A 26278-nucleotide genomic window follows, 5' to 3' on the forward strand; every position below is an offset into this window, starting at 1 on the left:
TCTCTCTCTCACACACACACACACACACACACTCGCACACCATCCCAACCTCTCACCGCATTCAGCCTTATGAATTATGAATTATGCCCGGCTCTCCCGCTATGCCCAGAAACCTGGCTGCAATGAGAACAGGCCCATAAGTCTTACAGATATTTGTTACCATACAACGGTGTAAACTCCTGTCCTTGTGTGATTTGGGACACAACCCCAAGCCAGTTCATTCAAAGAGGACATTCAGTAACAGCTGTTTCCTGCAGAGGGCAAGTGTTCCAGTGGCCTTGCTTCTTCTGATGTTACTTACACGTCTTTCTTCCAGGTTTGTGGGCAGACCTGGAAGCTACGTCTATGTGTTCGACGGCTACCGCATGGAAGAGGCAAGTACAGTCGCTGCCATTCATGCCTGGCCAGCAGTTTGCGGGTTGCCCCATGCTTAGCCCCTTTCTTACCCCATCACGGTGTCCCTCATTTCTCTAGTGCCCACGTGGTCTGACTGCTCCTGTCTCTCTGCTCTCCCTCCTGCAGTGTGCTCCGGGAGGCTGTCTCATGGAGCTGTGCATCCAGCTCAGCATCATCATGCTGGGGAAGCAGCTGATCCAGAACAATATCTTTGAGATTGGCGTCCCGTACGTAATGACCATTCTGCTGTCCCTTCTGGAGAAGCGCCAGGCTTTCAGCACAGTTGGCACAGTCTTTCCCCTTTGCGTACAGCTTGGTCATTCACTCCCCTTCCTGTGAGCCAGTAGCTGTCTTCTAACACACTGTGTTTCCCAGTCCAAGTTCAGATGTCTGAGCTCAGAGTAAATGGCTACTTACTCAAATACACATAGAAGTGAAGGGCAGAGCTGAGAGATAATCCAGGCCTCAGAGTGTATAAAGTTTTTGATGTATTTGTCCTCCTGTTGAGTAAGTAGGGCAGTTCTCAGGGGAGGATGAATAGGAAAGTCTGACAAAGTCATTTAAGAACCTCTGATGACAAAAGATGGGATTCAAGACCTTAAGAGGGGAGGCATGAATACCCCTGAGGTTTTACGTATATTTTAAAGATTTAAATGGGCATGAAACCTTACTGACAGCTATTAAAATGGGAACCAAACAAAACAAGTAAACAAGCAAAAATCCTTGTCCAAAAAAAAAATCTCTGTCTTTCCCTTCTAGCCTCTTGGATTTTCCTTTCCTTGTTTTGTGTGTATATATGTGTATATGTCTGTATGTATGTATATGTTGTGTGTGTGTGTTTGTATGTGTAAGTGTACATGTGTATGAGTGTATATTGAGGTCAGGGGAAACCTGTTTCTCAGAGGCTCTCCACCTTGTTTTTTGAGACAGGGTCTCTAACTGGTCCAGACTTCCCTAATAGGGGAGGGTGGCTTGCCGGCAGGCGGTTGGAATCTGCCTATCTCTTCTTTCCCAGTGTTGTTGGTGGAAGCTCCCACACTTGCCTTTTCATGCTGAATCTGGGTCCTCACATTTTAGCAGATGAGCCCAACCCTCCTTTCTCGTCCTCTGTGATTTTAAAGAGGAATCCGTTTCAGGGCTATTTTTAGCAAGCCCAGCATCACTTTGCTGGGGAGTGCCAGAGGTAAGCAGAGTTAACTTTAATGGGCTGGGCTAGGTGTCTTGAACACTTAGAAGACAGACCATTCTCTTGCAGGATACCGTGTTCCTGCAGTGGTCAGACAGTCCTCACAGGGTAGTTGAAGATCCCATGAGTCTGTCTCCATGCTGGAATTTTATCATGTACTTTCTGCTTTCAAGAAAACTTCCAGGAAAGAAGGGCTGCTTAATTTTTCTATACAACCAAATTTGTATATTTACTGCCCAAGATTATGATGATTATTCTTCTTCCTTTTATCTCCTCCTCTTCTTCCTCCCCCTCCTCTTCCTCCTCCCCCTCCTCTTCTTCTTCTTTCTTCTTGAGACAGGGTTTCTCTGTGTAGCCCTGGCTGGTCTGGAACTAGCTCTGTAGACCAGGCTGACTTTGAACTCATACATATCTGCCTGCTTTTGCCTCCCAAGTGCTGGCATTAAAGGCATGAGCCACCACATTCACTCTGCTCTTACCTCAACCACCTCATGACCCAGAGGTGCTACTGATGGCGGAGTTAAGTCTCCAAGATGGCATTTCCCCAGTCAAAGACTTTGGGGCTTGAAGGGAGATGCCAGTTACAGAAGCTAGACACAAACCATAGTCATCTGAAAAGAGGAAACCTCAATTGAGAAAATGCCTCCATAAGATCAGGCTGTCTGCCATCCTGTAGGGCATATTCTTAATTAGTGATTTATGGAAAAGGGCCTAGTGCCTTGTAGGTGATGGCATCTTTGGCCCGGTCGTCCTGGTTTCTATAAGAAAGCAGGCTGCACAAGCCATGATGAGCAAGCCAGTAAATAGCACCCCTCCATGGCCTCTACATCAGCTCCTGTATCAAGGTTCCTGTGATATTTGAGTTCCTGTCCTGACTTCCTTCAATGATGAACAGTGCTATGGAAGTGTGGGTCATGATGTTTTGACACAGTGATAAATGTCCTAAGACAACCATTACACTTCATTAGGTACATTGAAGCATTTTACTGCTGACATGCTGGGTCAACCTTGTGTGGCACTTTTAAGTTCTTTTCCTAGAGGAGAAAGTGGGGGGAACATCAGTGTCTGAGTGTTGCATCCCACCTCTCTTCTTAAGCAAGCTTCCAGTTATCAGTAAGACTAGCAAGCTTGATACATTTGGATCTTGAAGTTGTATTCTCTATTTTCTAACAGTTATTCAGTGATAGTCTATTAAAGCTAACAAACCAGATGTATTTTGTTCTGTAGGCACACAGTGTTTTAGAGACAGCGTTTGTTTTGGACCAACATCCAGAGTACATACAGATGATGCTAAAGCCACATCTGGTCCCTTTGAAGCTATGCAACCAAGTTCTCCAGCACAGCTGCCAAGAACAGTCTTCATGTCAGTCAAACAAATGGAGAAGACACCTGTCTTTCAAGGACCTTACTGTTCTCTTGTGGATAGAACTGTAGACAGCCTGTAGGCAGGAGATGCCTTTCTTTCCATCCCTGGACATCTTATCTACCACTTAGCACATTATTTCTGGATTCAGAAGCCTTCAATAATTTAAGAGCGACACCAGCCCAGGCATATGTGTGACAGTGTGCTGGCATGTTCTCTGTCCATCAGCTTCCTGACAGATGAAAACAACACATTCTGGCTTGTGCGGAAAATTTAGCTTTCTTGTTTATGCTTTTTGCATATGTGTTTAAAAGTATGCCGTAGTTTAATCAATCGCAACTGCATACTAAGTCACAAAGCTCCATGCCAGTCCCTTCCCTCAGCCTCGCTGTCTATGTCTCTTGATGGATGTAGCGTCACTATAGTCATCTGTGAAGTAGGTGCCTCGCGAGCCTGGGGCTGCACGAACCTCTCTCCTGCTGAGTGAAGCTGGCCTCTGCATATTTCACATGTAAGCCACACAGATTTGAAGCATGCTTCATCGTTTCAGCCAGAGGTACTGGGGACTGAACTCAGGGTTCCATGTATGGCAGGCAAACACCCTGCTGTTGACTGGGGTTTCTGTCCCACCTGGTCCTGCAGCCATTAAGTCCCAAAGAAACACACAGAGGCCTACATCAATCATAAACCGATTGGCCCAGTAGCTCAGGCTTCTTATTAACTAATTCTTATAACTTATATCAGCCCCAAATTCTTGTCTGTGTTAGCCACATGGCTCAGTACCTTATTTGGTGAGGCAGTCACATCTTGCTTCCTCTGCATCTGGGTCACAACTGGAGACTGTGCTTCTCTCTTCCCAGCATTCTCGTTGCCCCGCCTGTACTTCCTGCCTGGCTACTGGCCAATCAGCATTTTATTAAAAATAATACAAGTTACAGGATAAATGACCATTGTCCCACAGCACCCTGCTGAGTTATGCTGCAGCCCTCTCGTTCTAGTTCCCAGTCTGCTAAAAGATACACATGGTCACCTGGCATGATTGTGTGGGCAACTTCAAGATTGTGAGCCAGAGATTCTGCCACCATGCCCAGCGTTCTTGATCATCCTACAGGCCGCGTTTTGAACTTGGTCAGATGAAATCTCTATGTTGATGATCAATAATACGTCTTTGACTTACCACTCAAGATCATACTTGGTAAGACTCAAATCAGAATCCAAACTCCTGGCAGCGTCCTCATATAGGGTGTAGGTGGGAAACATGAGGTAAGCAGGTGTTAAGAGGAATCTTTGCTAGTCAAAAGAAAAATACAGTGGCGTCTGACAGTGAGGGAGGAATCATGTGAGCTAAACATCATGCCCAGTGGTGTTCAGTTCCTTTTGTGGAGCAGAAATATAATGACCAACAGATCTGGGTTCGTGTCAAGACTGTGTCTCATACTCAATGCGTGACCTTCAGAAAGATATTGTACAAAGATTTGCCTTCAATATGATGTGTAATAAAAATAGCAATGGAATAAATGCTTGGCTGTCTAGAAAATGTGGACACCAGAAGAAGGAAGAACCATTTTAGGGGGTTCTAGATAGCTGAATTATCACTGGGTGTCACAGACTTTTGTGTCTTTTGAGTTCACAAATGTGACTGGCAGGTCCTGGCTCAGAAATGCTGCCTTTCTCCTCTGTCCTCAGCCTGAGGGCTTTTGGGTCAGAACTTAACCAGTTCTCACCTCCACAGTCTATGCCCAGCTTTCCCTCAGAATCTGACAGGCAAGATGTATCTTTGAAAAACCGAAAAATGTGATTGGGACAGACACTTGTGAGGGAGAAGCCAGGTGGTTTCGTACATTGTTACCTGGAGTGACGCTCACAGAAAGATCTTTCCCAGAAAGTTGCACGCATGGTAAGTGTCATGACAGGACACGGCATGACACAACTGTTCATTTGCAGTGTCCAATAGTGGGGTTTCCCTCACCTGAGATTGTTTCTCCTTGCCAATAGGTGCCTATGCAAAACAGATTTTTTTTCAGGGCTGTGCCCCTGAAATAGCATGCCCCTCACAACCCTGGCACAATTTCATTTTGAATTTAGCTTCAGTGTACACTAAAGCAAAAATACAAATGGGCCTTTAACCACCCAGGTAGATGGAATGTGTGTGTGTGTGTGTGTGTGTGAGTGTGTATGTGTGTGTGTGTGTGTTTTCTTTCCTTTTTGTGTGGAAAGAGAAATACCAGTTTCTCTGCTGCTTTGGAATTGAACCCCAGGCCCTGCATGTGTCACATAGGTTCTCTACCCCTCTTTCTTTTGTTTTATTTTCTTGTTCTTTACCCTTCTTTCCCTTTCCCTCTTCAGCTTTATCTCTGTCCCCTCTTTTTCTCCCTCCCTCCCTTCCTTTCTTGGAGACAGTTTCAATGAACATCCCAGGCTGACCTGGAACTTATAATACTCTTGCCTTAGTCTCTAGGTGTTGGGGTCACAGGTATGTCCCTAGAAAGCACCAAATCTCTCACACATTGGAGCCTCTCCTGGACATACTTTGAGATGGAAAGAAAAGACAGATAGAAAGATAGATAGATAGATAGATAGATAGATAGATAGATAGATAGATAGATAGATAGATAGATGAACCCTTCCACAGCAGCATTATCTCCATCATAATTCTGACTAATGTGCCAGATCCTGTCCCCAAGGAACTGTCATATAGTCTTGGACATAGCTTCTAAGAACCTATGAACTCTCCTTTTCTGTATAAACTGATAACACAACACTAATTCTCTTCAGAGACATCCCAGGAGGGCTACTTCCTCAAACACAGTGAGGTCTTACTAGGAACCTAAGTCTGAGGAACAAACTTGAACTTTGTCAGGAGTCAGGAAAGAAATAGCCACGCAGTGGCGGTGTCATCATCACCTTTGACCCATGTAGAGCTAGGTTCTGACTTTTCCCTCAGTGAGGCCAACACCCGAGTCATCCATGGAACTGCCTGCAGCCCAGGATTCTGAAGCAGAAGGCTCCACAGATCACATGGTCTGGGTTCAAGTCCATGCTGTGGAAAAACTCAGAGGTTTCCAGAAGCTTCCAGAGCCTTCCTGAGACTTGTCATTAAAAGAGGACATGAAAAAAAAATAACAAAACGACCCAGCAGATGCTCAGATGCAAAGGATAGGGTGGGGGCAACATCAAAGGAATTATTTTAACAAGAGAATGAATTGTAGGATCAGAATCACAGTTCGATGCTTCCCAAAGCCCCATCTGTTTGCTATACAAATTATAGGATTCCTTCTAAATCCGAGTCTGGAGAGCCTTTCTTTATACATTTTCTTACCCAGAGGAACCTTATGGGAATGACCTGCTCTTGGGAGCTATGTGTAGATTTACCAAACACTCCGCCCCCTTGCCTGAACCAATCCACATTTATAAGACTTTGGAGCCCCTCCCTGTCTTTGCCCTGCCTCCTGCGCTACAGTCTCATCATCGGCCTTGGCCTCCTGCTCTTTCCTTGTCCTCTTAAGGTCTTTGCCCCCCACCCCATCCCCAGACCTTAAGTTCTGAAGCTCCTTAAGTTCTGAAGGGCCTTTCTGCTGACCCTGTGCCTGCTCACAGTCATGGCCACCCCCAGGCCATCTCTTACATTTTCCATGACAGTCTCGGGCCTCTCTCTGCCTAGAGCACAGAGAAGCTTTTGACCCTAGGCATAATACAGCTGTCTACACAACGGTCTCGCGGGGGCCCTCCACCCAGCCGGACTGGAGTTCTCTTAGATATGGCGTCTCTCCAGCTCATCCTCTTGAGCTGGTATTAGAAGGCGGTCAGTGGGCTCCCCGGGCCCCTCCTGGGTGCAGTCTTTAGCAGTTGCTGTTCCTTTAGCTGTGACCCATCACTGCCCCCAGCCTGTGGAACTCCTGCTCCCACTAACACCCAAGATTCTGACTCTGTGACATGGCACCGCACTCCTGACCTCAGAGCAATGTGGGTAACCTGCACGAGATCTGGACTGCAGGCACCCGCTGTCGAGGCAGTATGTCTTGCAGGCAGGGAACTCTTGTTAGCTGCAGCCTTCGTAGATGGGTGACCTCAATGATAACCTTCTCCTCTGGCAGCGTGCTGAGGGTGGTTTCTTTATTATCTTAATACAAGACCTCCATGCTTAGTTCAGGGATGCCTTTAGCACCCCTGCTTCATCTCTTCCTCCTTTTCTCCAGCTGAAATAATTCTGTCCTCCAAGGCTTTTCGTGACGACTGCATTTGTTTTGTAGGAAGCTAAAGAAGCTCTTTCGGAAGCTGAAGGATGAGAATGAACCCGGAGAAAGTGGCCCCGACCACTCAAAACGTCCAGAGCAGTGGGACCTGGACTACAGCCTGGAGCCGTACACTGGGCTGACCCCTGAGTACATGGAAATGAGTAAGAGCCCCCCCCCCCCCGCTTCCTTCTCTGGGTGACAGGTTCAGAGGAAGGACTGTGGGGCGGAGTTAGGGAATGATAGGGCGGCCTCAGGTACTCACTGCCCTTTCAGGGTTTCATAGTCCTGTGTTGGTGACCTTTTCTCTTGGTGCTCCTATGCTCTTCTGTAAGTAAAATGCTTGTTCTTCCAAGCTAAAAGGGAAAGAGGGACATCTTCACTTTAAGAACAGTTTCCATACATGTAGGCTGCGAATCTACAAGCTTCTTTAAAGAGAAGAACACAGGGAAAGCCCCACACTGACGGGGGAGAGGGGACTGGGTGTAGTGCTAGCTTTCCTGCAGAGGTTGGAGGGGGTGAGAGGAAGAGCCTAACAGCGAAGCATCTGGTTGTGTTCCTTAATTGAGGGGGCAGAAGCATGGGTCAGTGAGGGGGCAGAAGCATGGGTCAGTGCAGGCTGATCAAAGCTAATCACGGCACGTATGGCTTAGAAGGCAGGAGTTTCCCGTTAAGTGTTTTCTAACTCACATCAGCTGCCCTCAACTGGCCTTGCCAGAGTAACTCTGATTTTCTACTGGCATGGATATTTGGTAGCCTCTTTCTACCACTTGGAAGTAACAAATTAATAGTGTCGGGTACCACAGACCGTGAGCCAAGAGAAGAAGGTCATAGAATCTCGCCTTCCAGTGCGGCCCCTATTCCAATGCTCTAACACAGTGTACAGTTTTCTGTGCTCTCATAAAGCCTTGCTTCATCAAGATACATTTACTCAAGTATGATAGTTGGTCAAAAATAGTTCATTATCTGATCATTGGTTCATTTTAACATAGCCCTTTCTGAAAGGAGTAGACCAATCTACCAAGCTACAGGAGGTATGTACAAACTCCTGAAGTACCCCGAAGTCATGTGATAGAGAATTATCAAAGCATGGTAAGCTTGAGATTCCCAGCCCTCTTGTGCACTTTGCATCCTAACCTCTGGGGCCCTGTGTTCCAGGTTGAGTCCTAGCTTTGCTTTAGGCAATGCTTCCTCAGCAGTGCTGTCCAGGACAGTTCCCCATCCTCTTGGGTAGCGTGGTTGCCTACATGCTTCTCTCCCTTAGCATTATGTTTGATACCCACACTAATGGGATCTTACTGAGTCATTATTCACAGACCTGCTTCAGCAGACCTAGCCTATTGAGTTCCAAAGATCAGTGAGGAGGGGTGGGCCACGGCTCATTCATCTCTACATCCCCCAGAGACCAGCGTATTTCCTGGCTTAGCAGGCGCTCAGTGTATATCACAAACAGATGAGAGCATGGATGAATGACTAAATGAGTGTATTTGCTAATTATCGAGGAATTTTTGTTAACATAGTTAAGTTCATTGTAATAACTGTAAGAGGCAAGGGGAAGTTCACTTTTAAAGGCGGACTTGGTGGAAGGTGCATGAGAGGTCTCAGCTACAGTTTCTTTTCTTAGAAATATGGTTGAACCAATAAGTTCTCCTCTGGTTTTATTGGCAATAACACGAAGAACGCACTCCAAGGAAGAGGGCTGGCAGATGCAAACACTCACTGTCACAAGCATCTGTTGTTGACAACAAGAAGCAAACGGTGTTAGTAGTTTGGGGATGGGGAGATTTCTATGACAGACCTGGGGTTAGTGGAGAATCCTGAAGATAGGCAAGTTCCCACCTCACACGAGGATGGAGAAGAAGAATTGTAAAAGCTTGGTCATTAAAGTGACTGAACTCTTTACTTCTCTTGAAGAATTGGACCGCAAGGGTCATGAGGCTAGAGAAGGGGAGGGAAAATGCAAGCGAACACATTTAATTATTTTGTGGAGCATGTAACTTTTATTGAACACCTAGCAGGAGGAATCAGGCCAGAAACCAGGACAACTTCTTTGCCTTTTCAGATCTGTGTTGATATTGATTCTATCAACAACTTAATGATACTAAAATGTCTTGCTTGGGAAGTATGCCAAGCCTCTTTCTTCCACTTTGCTGAGAAGGTTGTCGGAGGCATTACAATGTGGAATTATGTATAAGTAGAGGAGCAATGGTGTCTGGATTGTGTCCTTTTTTATTACGGTTTATCCTCTTCGCTCTTAAAGGAGGTTTATTCTATACACAGTCAAGAACAGGGCTGCAGGATGAACTCCACCGAACCTTAGCATGCAACATAGGGAATGACCTGGAGTCAAGCCGTGGAACTTCTAATCTTAACTGAGCAGCATGCTAGCTATATATGCGGCTCTGGGCTTAACGCTTAACATCAGCCAGGCCTAACGTTCCCATCCAAAAGGTGGGTTTGGTGATATCTTCTTCCTCCTGGTGATTTAGGTGTCAGAGTTCTTCTGTCTTGGAACAAAGAGGTGAGCGCAGATTGAGCAGAAATAGAGATTTTTATTTTTATATTTTTTAAAAAAATATTTATTGTGTATACAGTATTGTGCCTCCATGTATGCCTGCAGGCCAGAAAAGGGCACCTCATTATAGATGGTTAGGAACCACCTTGTGGTTGCTGGGAACTGAATGAACTCAGGAGAGAGCAGCCAGTGCTCTCAACCTCTGAGCTATCTCTCCAGCCCAGGTAATTTATTTTTAAAATGATAAGCTTCCAAGAGGGGCAGGAGGCCAGAGCAGAGAAAGTCGAGTCACTGGATTGGTAGCAGCAGCATGGCAGATGAGGCGGGGTCATTTGCACAGTAAAAGCTTTGGCGCTCATTTGCATAGTGGGTGCTTTTCTTTTGGTGTGATGTTCTGTGACTTGAGAAATACTTCTCTACATGACACAATTTCATCCATTACACGTCTCGTTAGCATCTTAAATCTTCACCAGGCTAAATTTGTTCTAGTGTTAAAATGATCACAGATCACTTTTAGGTACTCTAGAATGCCTTTGCCTCTGAGCCAGTGGCTGATAGTTCCAGCGGGTCTCAGCTGAGGGAGTTTCCCGGCTCTCCTCTTTGCCTGCAAGTTTTCCTTGAATGTTAATTTTGCAGCCTCGTGTTTTCAGCCCCCCCCACCCCCCTGTTCTCTGCCTCACTGGGACTGTGCTAGGAACTAGGTGAGGAGAAATACAGAGTAGTTGGACGGCGGTGCTTACTGACGTAGCCCTTCAACATTCGCCACGGTTGTTAAGGTCAAGAGTCCAATTTCTCTCTAGTGGAGAAGGTTTCCTACCAAAGCTATAGGGAGCCGTGAATTAGGCAGAAAAAGCATAAAGGCAGATCTGAGAGTTTCACTCGGAGGTCTGACTAAAAACACTGTAGGTGCTGCCTCCTGGCCGGGCCTCTGCTTGCTAAGCCTGGGCTCTCCCACAGTTCTTCTTGTTGTGTTTCAACAACCTACAGTTCCTGTTCCTCTAGTCACGTGATAACCATTCTCTTCTAACCAGGGGTTCAATGACCTGTCCCCCGACATCGCCCCATCTTCTCCAACTACAGCTCAAATGTTGAAGTCCCCCGACATCGCCCCATCTTCTCCAACTATAGCTCAAATGTTGAAGTCCCCCGACATTGCCCCATCTTCTCCAACTACAGCTCAAATGTTGAAGTCCTGAGGCCATCGCTGTGGGGCTGAGATTAATTGCTTATTCACTCACAAGGCTAAAGAAATCTCACTTTTCTCAGTCCCAAGCTTAAAGCCTGTTAAATCCTAAAAAAGGAGAGAGGCCTTAGGACTTGTAAGGTTACTTTTATTGCTTGTTTTGAGACAGGGTTTCTCTGTGTAACATCCCTAGCTATCCTGGAACTTGCTCTTGTAGACCAGGCTGGCCTCGAACTCACAGAGATCCGCCTGCCTCTGCCCCTCAAGTGCTGGGATTAAAGGAGTGCACCACCACTACCTGGCTTTTTTTTTTTTTTAACTTGAAGTGAAATTCAAAAGATATTTTGAAGGGTCACCAGCAACCAGTCTTTCTTGCTTTCTGGAAATGCCCTCCAGAGCCTGCAGGAGTCACCCAGCTTAGGGGAATGCAAGGTTCTCTGACCACACACCAGGGCTTCAGAGCCCATAGCTGCATCGGAGTAGGATAGTAGAAATATGTCGAGTCTATTTACTAGATAGTAAACCAACCCCAGCTTCAGGGAAGAAGCAGGAGAAGTCGGAGAAGCCTCAGTGGCTATGAGTCAGGCAACTAAGAGTTACAGGGTTGAGATCTAATCTATGGAGTAGAATCCAGCTGCAGAGGCAGGACCAGGTTCAGATGGAGGAATGGGACCACATCAATATCAGGGACCTGACCCAGCTAAGGGTCGTGGGGGAGGTAGTTCTCAAAGGTGATAGATTAGTGGGGCTGTTGACATCACAATGCTAGGTGTGTGCTTTTCTCTGGGGGTCCAGGTGAGAAAACTACAGACCTTTTTTTGGTCTATGTATCCCATAGGTTTTCTCAGATAGGACTTAAAATACCCATGTTCTCCTACGGTCTTACCACACACCAATACATGTATCATGTAGTCCTGGTTCTACTCCCGGTAGTATGTCTTCATCAGTCTGTGCTTCATGTATGGCGCTGCCCAGATGGGGCCATCCGTGTGTCCACTGGAGTGCAGTGTCATCCTCTACCCTCAAACTGGATCAAAAGATGTTTGTAAAAAACGTAGTCTCTGCAGGGGACCGTTTGGAAAACCCTTTGCCAGGATGATTATCCTCTCTCCTCTTGCCTTTCTCTCATAATCCATTCATCAAGCATCCTTTCATATAGGAACCACCTGCTTGACCCAACTCAGGTGGCTCGTCTCCCATTACCACCCCACCCGTGTTTGGGGATTTCCTGTGAGGCAGGGCAGAGTCCCAAGGGAATGCCAGAAGAAGCGTTTCTAAGCTAGTTCCCTGGGAACTTCAGTCCTCTACCTCACCCTTCTTTAGTGTCTGTGGCCTCCCGGCCTCCAGCTGAGAAAGCTCACTTTTGTGCATGCCTGCCCTCTCTGGCCTGCTGTATTTATGGTGTCTGTGTTGCTTTTTCCCCCGACCCGGCCGTATCTTCAGAGGTCACCACTATTGTGCATTGCCTTAGCCTCCTATGGTTGGGGCATTTTCTCCTACAGCCTCCACTCTCTTGGCTTGCCATTGTGGTTGCTTTTGTTCTTTGATCCTGTTACTCTGGCCCCTCTTATTCCTTTCCCTGGCCAACTTTGCATGTTCCTTTTGCTCTGGAATTCTCCAAGTCTTTCCAGTCATACATTCAAAGCCAGTTTTATGTTTCTGGCTCCGTGAAGGGTCCTCTCCCTTCATAGTTTAGGCTCTTATCCCGCAGGATTTCAGAGACATTGCTTCCTAAAGTAGAGGTTCCCAATGGTAAGACATTCACAAAACTTCACAAGAACAAGCCTTCCCTGTTTAACAGAGCGTTTCCCAGTGCCCCTCACAGCCTGAGTACTGATAATTTCTAGACAACCCCACAAAGGAATCTCTGTGTAAATGAGGGTATCCGTTTGTGTCTCCTCCTCTAGGCTGCAGGCACCTCTCTTCAGGTCAATCCTCAAGCATTTATGAGCTGATAATCCAGTGGGTGGATTATCAAGACTGTATCATCCTTGTTTCTCCTTTTCTGCTCCTTCTCTTCCTCCTTTCATGCCCCGCTCTGCCCTTCACTTCTGCCTGCTCCCCTGCCCCACTCCAGGCTATTATTCCCTCCTTCCCAGAATAAGGCAGGGAAACAAGAGAAGGTGTAACATGAGCCCATGCATGCGCTCCTCCATGGCAGCTCTGGGAAACAACTAGAAGGCCAAAGTGAGCAGACAAGTCAACTTCCTAGGGAGTAATCAGTCCTGCCATTCCTCCAGATGACTCACTTACCTGGTGATGGAGTTGCTGCCATTCTTTTCCCTCTAATTTCTCCTCACCCTTATCCCTGAAGCAAAGACTGGCCTCTTGCATCTTTCCCTGATCAATGTAAGGTCCAGTGAGCCACCTTCTTCCTTCATGCATTCCTGGAGTGTTATGTGTCTGGGGGGTGAGGGTCCAGCTCTGCCTTAAGCCTGGGGCCTGCCATCCCTTTGGGCCTTTCTTCCTTCACAATAAGGGGAGTTAAACCAGAGGATGCATGTCCCCGGATGTGACACAACCCACCTGTCATCTCTGGTTAAAGCTGGTGGTGCCATGTGTCAGAAGAGACTGGCGCATAACTAACATTTTGGGAAGAAGATAAAAACTGAGTCAGTGTGCTCTTGCTTTGTAAGATTGTTATGTGTCGCAGAGAGACAGTAAGAGAAGTTTCTGGATTCACCAGCTGAAACAAGTGCTGCTTCTCATTCTTATCTGAGGGAGTGTCTGAAGTCCCATAAAGAGTTTCAAACTGAAACAAGGTTCCTTTCTGCGCTGGTGTCTTCCTTTATGTATAACTGCTAAATGGTGCACCTCAAACCCAAGAAACTGAAGGTCGTCCCAACGATTCACTGGTGGAACCAAGCCTAGAGTCCTCTCTCCTACCATTCTACAAGAGGTTTTGATGAGGCCTGGTAGAGAAGCGGAGGGACAGAGGGGAGTGAGCTTTCTTCCTTCCTTCTCCACTGGCTAGACCTCCCCAATTCCAGAAGGCCACTTGTCTTGGACTTTGAACAAAAATGGGAGCCCTGAAGCCAAAGCTGCCCGCTCCCACTGGTGTGCCTGACACGGTGATCCTGGGCCTTGCTCTCAGCTGTCAGCTTCCTTCCTCAGCTCCCCAGGACCACCCATGCCGACAGGAAGTGTGCTGAGCCCACTGCAGCCTGTCTGTTGTAATGGCAGGGTAGGTCATCAGTGGGGGGCAGCAGCAGGGAGAGATGTATTATATTTACGTTTTTCTAAATTGAGCTGGAAACCTGGGGGGGGGGGGCAGACACAGATCTGGGGGAGGGGCCTGAGGTGAAGGGGAAGCTGGAGTGGGAAGGCTGGAAGTCTTTCTGAGGAGGAGGGAGTTTCCTGGGGGCAGCAGTGGATGTGGGGATGGGCTGGTTCCAGACAAAGGGAAACCTGAGAGTTGAGGGATTACTGGAAAAACCTGTGAGGGAGGGGAGCTGCACGCTTTCAAGGGAATCTCCAATATCAAACCCTCTTCCTGAAGAGCTTACTAAGAAAGACTTCAAGGGTAACTCCCCTCCCCCCAACGCTGCCGGGGGCGGGGGGGGGGAGGGCGGAGAAAGAAAGCTGACCCAGGAGCAGGCCACAGTGTTAATCATCATGGTCCCCAACCCCAGAAGGAGGCTTCAAAGCTCTTTTGCCATAGGACTCTCACAGCCCAACTATGGACTTTCCCTAAGGACCCAAGGAGGAGAAATTCCTCTGCTGTTAGAAGAGCTACAGGCCAAGTTCTCGGAACACTTGTCACTGTTAGACTTAACCTATAGAACAGAACTTGGCAGCCGGGGGGGGGGGGTTGTAGCCCCAAATTTAATCCTGTAATGATATACTTAGTGACAGGGTCCAGATGAAATTCGTGATAAAATTTCATTGTTATTTAATCTTGATAAATCAATGATAGCACTGTGAGCCTTTCCCACCCGAAGACAAGGCCTATGTTCAAAATATCCTCTCATGGGTGGGGAAAGCTTCTTGGGGATAGAATAGGCATGGTAGGCACTCCATGAGTGTTTGCTGTTGAAGGAAAAAGATGGTGAATGAAAGCAAAGGTACTCAGGCCCCACAGACATCACCTTTCACAGAGTCCCCTTGCTGTGCAGACTCGGTTGGGATGGCCCGTCCCACCTAGAGGTGCAGAATCTCTGTATGCAATGATGCGCTGTGATCCAGATGTGTCATCCTGAGACCAGATGCCCTGGCAGTTGTGGTTTGAATCTGAACCGTAACCCCCCCCCCCGAACCTCGTGTTTTGAACATCAAGCCCCTATCTAGCGGTGCTATTTTGGAAGGCTGTGGTACATGTTGGAGCGCGGGCTTAGCTCTTAAAAGTAAGGCATCAAAGGGAGTTGCTGAAGGTTATATCCAGAACTCTGGTTCCAACTTCATTCTCTGCTTCTGGGTCGGCTGTGACATGACATGAGTAACCTTTGCCACATGCTCCTGACACCACGAGCCATGCAAATGCAACAAATGTGGAAAGTTGGTGCTGGGAGTGGGAACAGAGCCGCTGACATTGGTGGGAAGATGCAATCCCATTCAGGGTGGGTCTTCTTCCTCTCGCTTCCTGCACCCCCCCCCCAACAAGGCACAAAGCCAGTGGAACAAAACTCGGAGTGTGTGCTCCAAGACAGTAGCTGAAAGCCCTGGGAAATTCCTTTCCCCGGAATCATCCTGTTTATAGGAACTGAGTCACCCCACTGGATAATTGGGTACCTGCCCCCTTCTCTAAATGGCACTTAACCGCAGTCCAGGCAGCTCCGAGGGCCCCGTTCCAGGGCTTCTGGGAAAGAGGGTGAGTCCCAGGCCATTTGTCTCCTCTTACTTCCGAGGTAGACGTTGCTTGACATTGTCTGCACCCTGTAGCCCTCCCGCCTCCCACTGGGACTTAGAAACAGGCGCCTTACCTGGATGCTATATTCCTTACCACCTCTGTTGCTGCGCCTGCCACACAGACAGTGCCTGGCCAGTGCTGTGGAAAGGAACGAGTGGCTGGAGACAGGAATGGGTGATGGGGACTGAGCAGGTGCAAGATCCTCTTTGTTTAAGACACACTGGGAACTAGTCTGCTTTTCTATTTCTCCTACAACCAGGGAACTCAGAAGGGAGCTTTGTCAACCTGTCGTAGCCGTGTTATAGGTCCCCGGAGTAGGCATATCTGTGTTTTCCCAGTTATTTCCTTTTCAATAAAATTTCCGTAAACTTTATTGTATTTTCAAATCTAATTTTATTTTCATTTTGTTGACTTTTCCGCAGCCTTCTGGAGAAAAAGGACTAAAACACACAAGGGTCCTCTTTGTAATGTTTGGGAAGCACTGCTCAGGTCTCTCCTGATTTCCTGGCCTTTGTCTCTCAGTTGCTTTGCCATAGTGATAGATGCGGTAGAGGGAAGGAGGGGTAATCAAGCCTATGGCTGCCCTTCACACTCTCTAGTCGTGTGTGTGTGTGTGTGTGTGTGTGTGTGTGTGTGTGTGTGAGTGAATAAGAGTGAACAGATCACTCCATGTGTGTATCCACCAGAAACCACTGGAAATCACCAGGTGGCTCTCAGAAGTAAATCAGTTGATCTCAACAGCTCATTTCTCTCTCAGTTGGTTGCAGGGCTGGGGAGCGAGGAGAGGAATGGTAACTGAGTCTCCTTCGGGGACAAAGAAATGAAGACATTCAGAGCCAAGTGGACCTTAGAGGTCTCTCTGGGTGTTGCACTGATATTTCATGTGGCAAACTCTTAATATTTAAATTGATACTATAAGCCTGTCCCTTCTGGTCTGGGCTACCTGAAGTTTCCGAATGGAGCCTGGTCCATTGTGTAAACCCCATACAGAATGGAGTTGAGTTTAATTTGCTGCCTTTGTTTTTGAGTCAGCTTGTGAATGTCAGTCATTCAGGCAGAAAAGAGCTTGAGTCCCAGCATCATCGGGCAGACCATCCGCATCTCTTCTGCGTGGTCTTCAAGCCAAACACAGTGATTACCAATTGTGTGGTACCTCCCGGGGGCCCTGCTGGGGAAGCGAGCTATTCCTGCCTGCACTGGCTGATTTTGTGTGTTAACTTGACACAAGTTAGAGCCATCAGTGAGGAAGGAGCCTCGGTAGAGGAATACCTCCATGAGGTCCAGGTGTATGGCATTTTCTCAATTAGTGATCAGTGGGGGAGGGCGCAGCCCATAGTGGGTGGTGCCATCCCTGGGCTGCTGGTCCTGGATTCTATATGAAAGCAGACTGAGCAAGCCAGGGGTTGCAAGCCAGTAAGCAGCACTCATGCATGGCCTCTGCATCAGCTCCGGCCTCCAGGTTCCAGCTGCCTGAATTCCTGTTCTGACTTCCTTCAATGCAATGATGGACTATGATCTGGAAGTGTAAGCCAAATAAACCCTTTCCCCACTAACTTGCTTTTAGGTCATGGAGTTTCACAGCAGCAATAGAACCTCCCTAAGATAGTGGCCAATGTTCCGTAGCAGTGCGTTAATGCGGCCACCAGTGTCAGATCAACTCTGTGACACTGTCATAGGTGTTTATGTGTCCCTCTTCCTCCATGCTTCCTCGGAGCTCTTAAAAAGTGGATAGCGATCTGTTTATCCTATAATAAAATGTGTGGCTATAACAGAATGTCACAGGCTGGGTAATTTATAAACAATAAAATGTATTTGACTCATGGTTCTGGAGTCTCGGAAGTCCAAGCCACTCATGAGATCCTCCTTGCTGTGTCAGCCCACCGTGGGAGGCAGAAGGTCAAGAAAGCACAGGAGAATATAGAACAAGAAGGGACAAACTTTCTTTTTAAATAAAATCATTCTCCTAAAAATGAACCTCATTCTAGAATGATAGTAACACATCCACAATGGCAGAGACCTTGTGGTTAAATTGCTTCTCAAAGATCCTATTATAATAGCACATGAACTGGGCGGGGAAGGGAGCACATTCAAACCATAGCACAGTTAATCTTTGTGAGCATGAAGTCCAGAGAGCCGACTACTCTGTAAATGTTTGTTGAATGAATGACAGATCAAGTGAGGGAGTGAATGGTAGCTATTGAGAAGTCATACTTTTGTCACACGTGCTAATGCCCCCCCCCGCCCGCATCAGAGGCCCAGTCTGAGGATGTAGCATGTACTCCCTTCTTCCCACTGCCCCCTTCAAGTCTGAGTCCAGCAATGCTCCCAATTCTTTTTTGTTTGTTGTTAGACACTCTTAGGAGAAGGGGATTGCTTTCCTTAGGGTTTCTATTGCCGTGAAGAGATATCACGACCATGGCAATTCTTATAGAGGAAAGACATTTAATTGGGGTGGCTCACAGTTTCAGAGGTTTAGTCCATTATTGTCATGGTGGGACATGGTGGCATGCAGACAGACATGGTGCTGGAGGAGGAGCTGAGAGTTCTACATCTTGCAGGCAACAGGAAGTGAACTGATACACTAGGTGTATCTTGAGCATATATGAGATCTCAAAGCCTGCCTCCACAGTGACGTAAATCCTCCAACAAAGCCATACTTACTCCAGCAGAGCCACACCTCCCTAATAGCACCACTCCCTTTGAGGGCCATTTTCTTTTAAACCACCACAGGAATGGTGAGACATAGCTTTAAAATGTGGGTTTGTGAAACAATACTGGGTTAGTGCTGTGAGCTCTTCCAAAACTGTTCAGCAGGAGAATTGTCTCCTCCACAAAAAGACAAACACACCATGTATCCTTGCTCCCCTGCCTCACCCGCCACTGGGTCACAAAAGGAAGACCATTAAGGTATCACTTTTATTTCTGTTTTCTTAAGATGAAAATGGAGAGGCAAATCCTCCAGTAGAAAGTGAAGCCAGACAAATGGAGCAAGAGACAATGAAAACTAATTCTTTATGCGCAGTGTTTGAAACTGTGTTTCAGGATTCTCCTGTGACATCTAACAGCATGAAACACAACATGTATGATTTTCCGAGTTATTATAATCTAACTCAGGAGTCCTCAACCCTTGGGTCATGGCATAGCAGATAGTTACATTATGATTTATAACAATAGCAAAATTATGGTTATGAAGTAGCAGTGAAGATAATTTTATGGCTGGGGGGTCATAACATGAGGAAGTGTATTAAAGGCACAGGAGTAAGAAGGTTGAGAACCTTTGATCCAACGGAACCACTCCTTTTCCAGTCAAGGCCCCTAGAGGAGCACTTCTGTGCCTCAGTGGGACATTGGTGGCACAGGAGCCTCAGGGCCTCATTCAACCAGAAAGTGCAGTTCCCAGTTGTCCCTGTGTTGGTCCTGTACCGAGAGCCTTTGCTTGGCGTCACCCAATTGTCAACCAAGGGTTCTCACTATTCACCATTTCCATCTTTTCAGTGGATCTTATCTGTATTAATTCATAATGAAGTTGGACATTTCTTAGGAAACTTATCCGCCATGATAGGTCATTTGTCTGTTTTCTTATATAATCTTATTTTTAGCATCAATGTTAATGAGTTTTCATTTTTATTAATTAAATCAGCTCATTGATAATTTCATCTATGTGTCTAATGCATTCTGGTGTTCTCACTCCCCCCCCTCTTTATTTCCCTCCCCTTCATACATCCATATCCCCCACCTGTAGCCTTCATTTTGCTTTGGGACCCACTGAGTTTAATCAGGGAGACCTGTGTGACCAGGGTGGCAAGCTATATACTGGGGCACAGTAGGCTCAACAGTGGTCATTCAGAAGTAAGGGGAAAGTTCCCCTAAGGCCCTCCCTCATACATGACTGACTGTTGACAGCCCCAGTTCATCTCAGGCCCAGTGCCCATAGCTGTTATGACTTCATGACTTCAAGGGCTGTGGCGTGTCTAGCAGGTGGCATTTCTCACTATCTTCTGCCTCTTACTCCTTTAATGGCATCTCTTGCTCTGTTCCCTGAGCCTTGAGGTGGTATAAACATCTTGTCTAGAACTGAACGCTTGTCTACCACTCATTTTCAGTATCTTGGGCAGCTATGAGTCTCTGTATTCATTACTGTTCACTGACTGGGCCCTGCAGTAACATTTGCGTATGGCTACAAACACTGATATTTAGGCAACTTACTATCATTTAGCAGAACTCTAGGTGTAAGTTATCTGCTGGGGCTTATGGCTTCCTCAGGCATGGACATTCAGCTGGGTTTACGGTACCAGATGTGGATTCCTGCTTGTTGAGCCAAGATCAAATCCAATCGGAGAGCCATTGGTCACTGTTGTTCAGGTGGGCTCATTGTGCCTGGCAGAATGGTGTCATAGTTTGTTAGGTTCAGAACTGGGTAAGATCGCTGATGCCTTTGTCAACCTGAAGCATCCTCTGGCACACTAAATGCTTCCTGCAGGGGATGGGGGTTCCCAGATCTGTTCCAGCTTGATCCCTGTCTCTTGCAACCACGGTCTTGTGGTGTCTCTAGCAATGGGGTCTATTTGAAGGCTCCAGCTCTCAGTTCTCCTCAATGGGAGTCTCTGCTTTTACTAAACTGAAGGGGGAGGGGCATAAAAGGGTTATCATAATATTCATTAGCATTGGGGCATTCTTCTTACCTTCTGTGAAGTGTCCTGTGCCTGTCACAGCAAGCAACTAGTTTTGCTTTTTGCTGTGTGTGTGTGAGAGAGAGAGACAGAGAGAGAGAGAGAGAGAGAGAGAGAGAGAGAGAGAGAGAGAGAGAGAGCTTCATTTGTAAAACAGATAACATTTAAATATCTGTTTACATGACAAACACCACAGAGGGCAATACAGATGCAGTAAAGGGTGGAATACAGAAATATAGTATCTGTTCTCAAGGCCTGCCCACCCCTAGGGAGTGGCGTGTCTAGGACTCCATGGAAGGGTCTAGAGATGCCTTCAGCAGTTTAGTCTAGCTGGGGAAGTGGGGAAGGAGAGACTCATGGGGGCGGGGTGGGGGAGTCTGAATCATGAATAACAATTCACTCTGCAGAACATGGAGGAAATTAGAGTGGCGGTGTGCAGCAAGGCTCCCAAATGCACAGATGGTTTGGGATGGTTGGAAAGCAGGTAGAATTGACCTCAAGCATTCCAACTAAAACTAGCCCTATGAACAAAATACGGACTAGACAGGAAGAAATGAGTAAGTCTGGGTCAGATTGCAATGGGCTTTGAATACCAGGCCAAGGGTCTGGATTTTCTGTGTATGCTTGTATATGTTCACACACAATGGAAGACTCCAGACTTAATATGTATGCTTATGTGTGCACACACAATGGAAGGCTCTGGACTTTATATGCATGCTTGTATGTGTGCACACACAATGGAAGGCTCTGGACTTTATATGAATGCTTGTGTGTGTGCACACACATTGGCAGGGTGGATATTTCCATTGATGACTCTTAAATAGATGAGTGGCAATCAGAGTTGTGTTCCACTGTTATCTCTCCATCCACCGTGCCCAGGGTGTTCTGCTTTTTCTGCTACACCGCTCATTCTTTTCACCAAGTAGACTGTCCTGAAATGTCCTTGCTGGCTGCGGTCTCATTTAGTGTCTTTCACTCCTCCTTGTTATTTTAGCCCAAGCCCAGGTAATCACTCATGATTTTAAGTGTCTCCAGCATCAGGCAGTGTAAGGCTGGTGGTTATTTAGGAAGGTTCTTGGCTGCTGGAGTGCAAACAGAGGAAACGCACGGAGTTTGTGCCCAGACGGGTTTCCAGGCTTCCTGCTTCCAACCGGTATTTCTGCAGCACTATACAGCGGGGCTTTGTAAAGATTTACTTGAAAATCAACTTATGGATTCTTCCCTAATTGGCTTGGCCAGGGTTAATCTGCCACTGGCCCAGGCAAGCTGGCTTCTATTATGGAGCCACACTGAGGATTTCCGGTGTTGCTCTTGTCCTAAGGGAGGCTGGCTGTTTTTAGACACAAATCTTGGTGTTGGTGAAGGCCAGCATCCTTGCATCTGAAGTGAACCCAGCAGGGATCCCATTTGACTCAGCCCTCCAGACTTTCCCTTGAAAGGAGCAAGTCTTGGATTTGGCATCTGCACGCTAGCAGGTTATGATTTTATTTTATTTTATTCTCTCCCCAAGATTAAATAAAGACTCGCTGTTTATTCCCACCTCTTTAGATAACTTCTTGGAAACGTTCAAGGGTGCCCGGTCCAAGCTGGAAGCACCTGAGACATCAGAAGATGTGTAGAGAAGGGGTCAGGGTACCCGGTGTCTCTCTTCTGAGGTTGCCCCCTGCTGAGCACACCCATTTACACGCAGGGTGGGAGACCAGAGCTTTTTAGGAGATTGGAGTAACGAGTGGCAACTACTAAACCCACCACACTTGTACCAGAAAGCAGTGATGTTAAGAGAAGAGCTTACGTCTGGGCAGTCTGTCAAGGCGAGAGAGCAAACACTCGGGGCTACCCTTGGGGATGGGACAACAGTTGGCTAAATGTCCCCGAGGTTCATAAGAAAGAGATAAGCGTGAAAAGTGAAAACTCCTGCTTCCTTCATGGTCCATCAAGGATGCTGGATTTCCCAGGGCCATTCACAGGCAGGGGGTAAAGACATTTTACAGGAAAGATTAACTGCCCCTTCCCACCCCACAGTGTCCTGGCTAAGGCCTTTGGGGCTCTGAGGTTGTCACAGGGTTCTTCTGGAGGAAGTTTCTTATGGTTAGAAGGTTTGCCCTGCACTCACTGAACTGAGACGACTCACTTCAGACGCTAAAGAGTGATGAGTTCAGGTATGTATTTAAATGTAGACGTGGGTGTTACAGACCAACCCGTTCAGTTTGCTTGGTTAGAGTTAGGGTCAGGGTCCACTCCCCTTTGTTCCATCTGTCCTAGTCCTGCTCCATGACCTCCAAACTAAATTTTTTGTGAAGCATCTTTTGAAAGATGTGCCAGGTACTGATGCTTTCCAAGCTTTTATGATGTGTGTGTATGTGTGTGCGCGCACGTGCATACAGGGATCAGAAAACAGACGGTGGGCGTCAGCTCTCTCCTTCCACCTTGTATCTGAGGCAGAGTCCCTCTTGTTTCTGCACTGGCCACCCCAGAGCACCTGGTCCATGAGCTCCTTTGCATCTCGGCTTCCTAGCTTGCTGCTGTAATGCTGGCACTACAGGCACATTCTTCCGTACCTATTTTTTATGTGGGTTCTGGAGGTCGCGCTGGCGTCATCAGGGCTGAGTGGAAAGTGCTTTGGCCTGCAGAGCCATCTAGGAAGCCCCGAGATGCTGCAGTTGCCATTGCTTATCTGAGGGAGTTTCTGGAGATCTGTTTGCCCCTCCTCACCCCCACTACCATCTAGCCTTTCCAGGAGTCCAACCTTTAAGTATTAGAGACATCTTGTCATTAATGACACCTGCTGGTCTCTAAGAACCCACTGGGTATCTAGGATAAGGCAGAAGATGGGGTTGTGTGGGCAAAGGCAGTGGCCACACCTGTGAGCCTGCAAACCTGTCAAATCAGAAGCATTTTGACTGGGAAGAGTTATGTGTTTTCTCTGGGAGCTTTCCCGGGGTTGGCTTATGTTCTGTGTATGGACAAACACATAACTACGAGTTTGGATCCTGTCTTTTCATTTTTCACCTGACTATCCTGGGATGGTGAAGCTTGTCTAAGGGCCCCACAATCACAGCCTTACAGCACCTTAGGGAATTTAAAGCGATTCCCTTGAGCTATCCGTGTAGATGGAAGTATAGACAAAGGATGGAGTCAGGTTAGGAACACATGCAGATCTGGATATCCTCAGACTCACGGAGTCTCTAAACTGTAAGCTTGTGTCTGTTTAGCATGTAGCTATACAGTATACATTGTAATCATCTCTGCATGCTGATATGTATTTCACTAAGAATAACAGTATATATAATACATAACTAACTTCTTACTTACAGAAATAACTTACTATTTAGGTCTTGGCATAAGCGTATGTATGTGTGGGGAAGACATAGGCGGGCTTGCTTTTGGTATCTCCTTCTATTACTCTTTATTTATTGAAATACAGTTTGTCCTTGAACCCGAAGGTTGACATTTAGACCGGACTGGGTAGCCAGCAAATCCCAGAGGTCCACTTGTCTCCCATAATCAGCAATGGGATCATAGACATGCGCTAATATACCTGAATTTCATGTGGGTGCTGGGGAGGGGACCCTGGGAGAGCAAGCCCTTTACCCACTGAGCCATCTCCTCAGCTCCCACATGAAACATTTGTTGAACAATTATTAGGTATCAGACATGCAGACATTATATGTGTTGTGAGCACTTCTGAGATGCCAATCAGGTAAGTATTGTTTTATGATTTTTTGGTTTTTTTTTTTTTTTTTTTTTTTTGGTTTTTCAAGACAGGGTTTCTCTGTAGCTTTAGGGCTTGTCCTGAAACTAGCTCTTGTAGACCAGGCTGGCCTCAAACTCACAGAGATTCACCTGCCTCTGCCTCCCAAGTGCTGGGATTAAAGGTGTGTGCCACCACCGCCCAGTGTTTTATGATTCTTAATTTTACTTGTTGTACTGGGGCACCAAACAATTGGTACCTGCCTCTGTTAGTGTAGGGAATTTGACAAGGCTGCTTCCAGGAGCAAATTTGTAACAAGCTCCCAGCATAGACAATGTCTACGCCTTACAGCAGAGAAAGCCACCTGAGTATATACAGTCCCAGCAGTACCCAGCACTGGCTGCAACAGAGCTGGCAGCAAGGGAGCGGGTGTTCAGGGCAGGAGGCACTGGAGTGGTCTGATCTTGAGTACCCACAGAAACCGACCAGCTGGAGAACGGCTGTGTGCACAGGGGAAGGAAAGAGGGCCTGCTCCATGGAAACTCTAAGGATGACAAGTGTGTCCTAGAGGCAGGGGCAGGGCTGTTACGTGGGGGCATTTTGGAGCTGAGATTAGAGAGGCGGATTAGAAGAGACTGCATCACCCGCGTGCCAAAATAAGGACTCTGGATTCTACTCAGTAACTAGAGGGGGTCACACAGGAATTTGTATGGGAAGGAAGGTGACAGGGTCAGATGACAACGTCTGTGTGCTGCAAGCCTGGGAGACTAGAGCCGAGGAAGGTGGTGGGAGGCTGTGGCAAGGGTCCAGGTGGAGCGAGACACCTTGCAGCTGCAGGGTGGCTGCCGAGTGCCTTGGCTCGCTGTTCCTGCAGTTCAGAGAGCTCTCTGGTTCTTAGTCGCCACATAGCCTTTTCCTAGATGGTGCTAAGGTCATCCACAGGGAGACTTTCTTTTAGTCCCCACTCTGAGTGGATGGACTTTAGGTCTTGTTTCTTTCAGTTCTCTGACTCTAGTACATCCTTTTTTTTTTTTTGTCTTGGAACATACTTGCAAAACCCTGTTGAACAAGTCTACGTACACTCATCTCTCCTCCTCCCCTCCCCTCTAAACCCGGCTCCACAACATGACCAGGCCTTTGCCTCCCTCAATACTTGGCACAATGCCTGATGTTTTTTTTTTTCCAGTTCTCAATAAATGTGTGATGAATGAATTCTTTCCAAATAAAAGCGGTGGCTCTATCTATGGAAAAGGAGACCCTAGAGCAGGGTCTGGTACACGTCAATAATCTCAGTATTTGGGGTGGGGTAGGTTTGCTCAGGCAGGAGGTTCAGGAGTTCAAGGCCAGTCTGGTCTATATAGTTAAGACTCTTGACTCAAAAAAAGGGGGATCCAACTTGGCGAGTAGTTTTTGAAGCTATGTTAAGGGCTGGCAACTCGCAGCCAAGGGCCAATTTCAACCCATTTTGTAGACTGCTTTTGTAAATAAAGCTTTATTGGGAGCAGAGCCATGGCTGCAAACAATGGCAGAAGTGAGTTGCTATGACAAGACAAGACAGACCATGGATCTCAATATATTTCCTCTTTTGCCATTTACAGAGTTTACCAACCCGTAAGATAACCACATATGATTAGCTTGCAGTGGTGGAAGGGGGGAGTCCCTGTCATGTATCTCTTTATTCTGCCTGCTGTGCCTAATCTCGAGCTTTGACTTGGAGTGGTAGCCCTGGCCCTGGCTGCAGTGGTGAGAAGGAAGTCCAGAGTGCAGGCAGGCAGGAACCTGATAGAGCAGACTAGGGACCACAGAGTAGAGATGACGTTCACACCCACAGTTCCCTGCTGATGTGCTCCTGCATGATCTCTCCTAGTCATCCAGTTTGGGTTTGTCACCCTCTTTGTGGCCTCCTTCCCACTGGCGCCAGTGTTTGCCCTCCTCAACAACGTCATCGAGGTGCGGCTGGATGCAAAGAAGTTCGTTACAGAGTTGAGACGCCCAGATGCCGTGAGGACCAAAGATATTGGTATGCACCCCCTTAGAGGCCTGGCATGCCCCACCCCCTGGTGTGACTCCACCCACCACGTGCCTTGCAGAGTTCAGGAGGCTGGCACAGCCCTCCTTTCTTTCTTTTTTCCTTCCTTCCTTCCTTCCTTCCTTCCTTCCTTCCTTCCTTCCTTCCTTCCTTCCTTCCTTCCTTTC

General features: G+C 47.2%; 1 protein-coding gene across 2 annotated transcripts in view; it reads left to right on the forward strand.

Moving 5' to 3' along the window:
* Ano2 (anoctamin 2) overlaps positions 1-26278 on the forward strand; it is a 353619-nt gene that overhangs the window by 308765 nt on the left and 18576 nt on the right. For both annotated transcript variants that reach the window (XM_005365256.3, XM_013352922.2), the window contains 4 exons: positions 317-374; positions 523-623; positions 7196-7341; positions 25950-26102. In XM_005365256.3, the coding sequence (XP_005365313.1) occupies positions 317-374; positions 523-623; positions 7196-7341; positions 25950-26102 (458 nt within the window). The remainder of the gene's footprint in view (positions 1-316; positions 375-522; positions 624-7195; positions 7342-25949; positions 26103-26278) is intronic.

Source organism: Microtus ochrogaster, unplaced genomic scaffold (assembly GCF_000317375.1).
Source record: "Microtus ochrogaster isolate Prairie Vole_2 unplaced genomic scaffold, MicOch1.0 UNK1, whole genome shotgun sequence".
Classification (NCBI taxonomy): Eukaryota; Metazoa; Chordata; class Mammalia; order Rodentia; family Cricetidae; genus Microtus; species Microtus ochrogaster.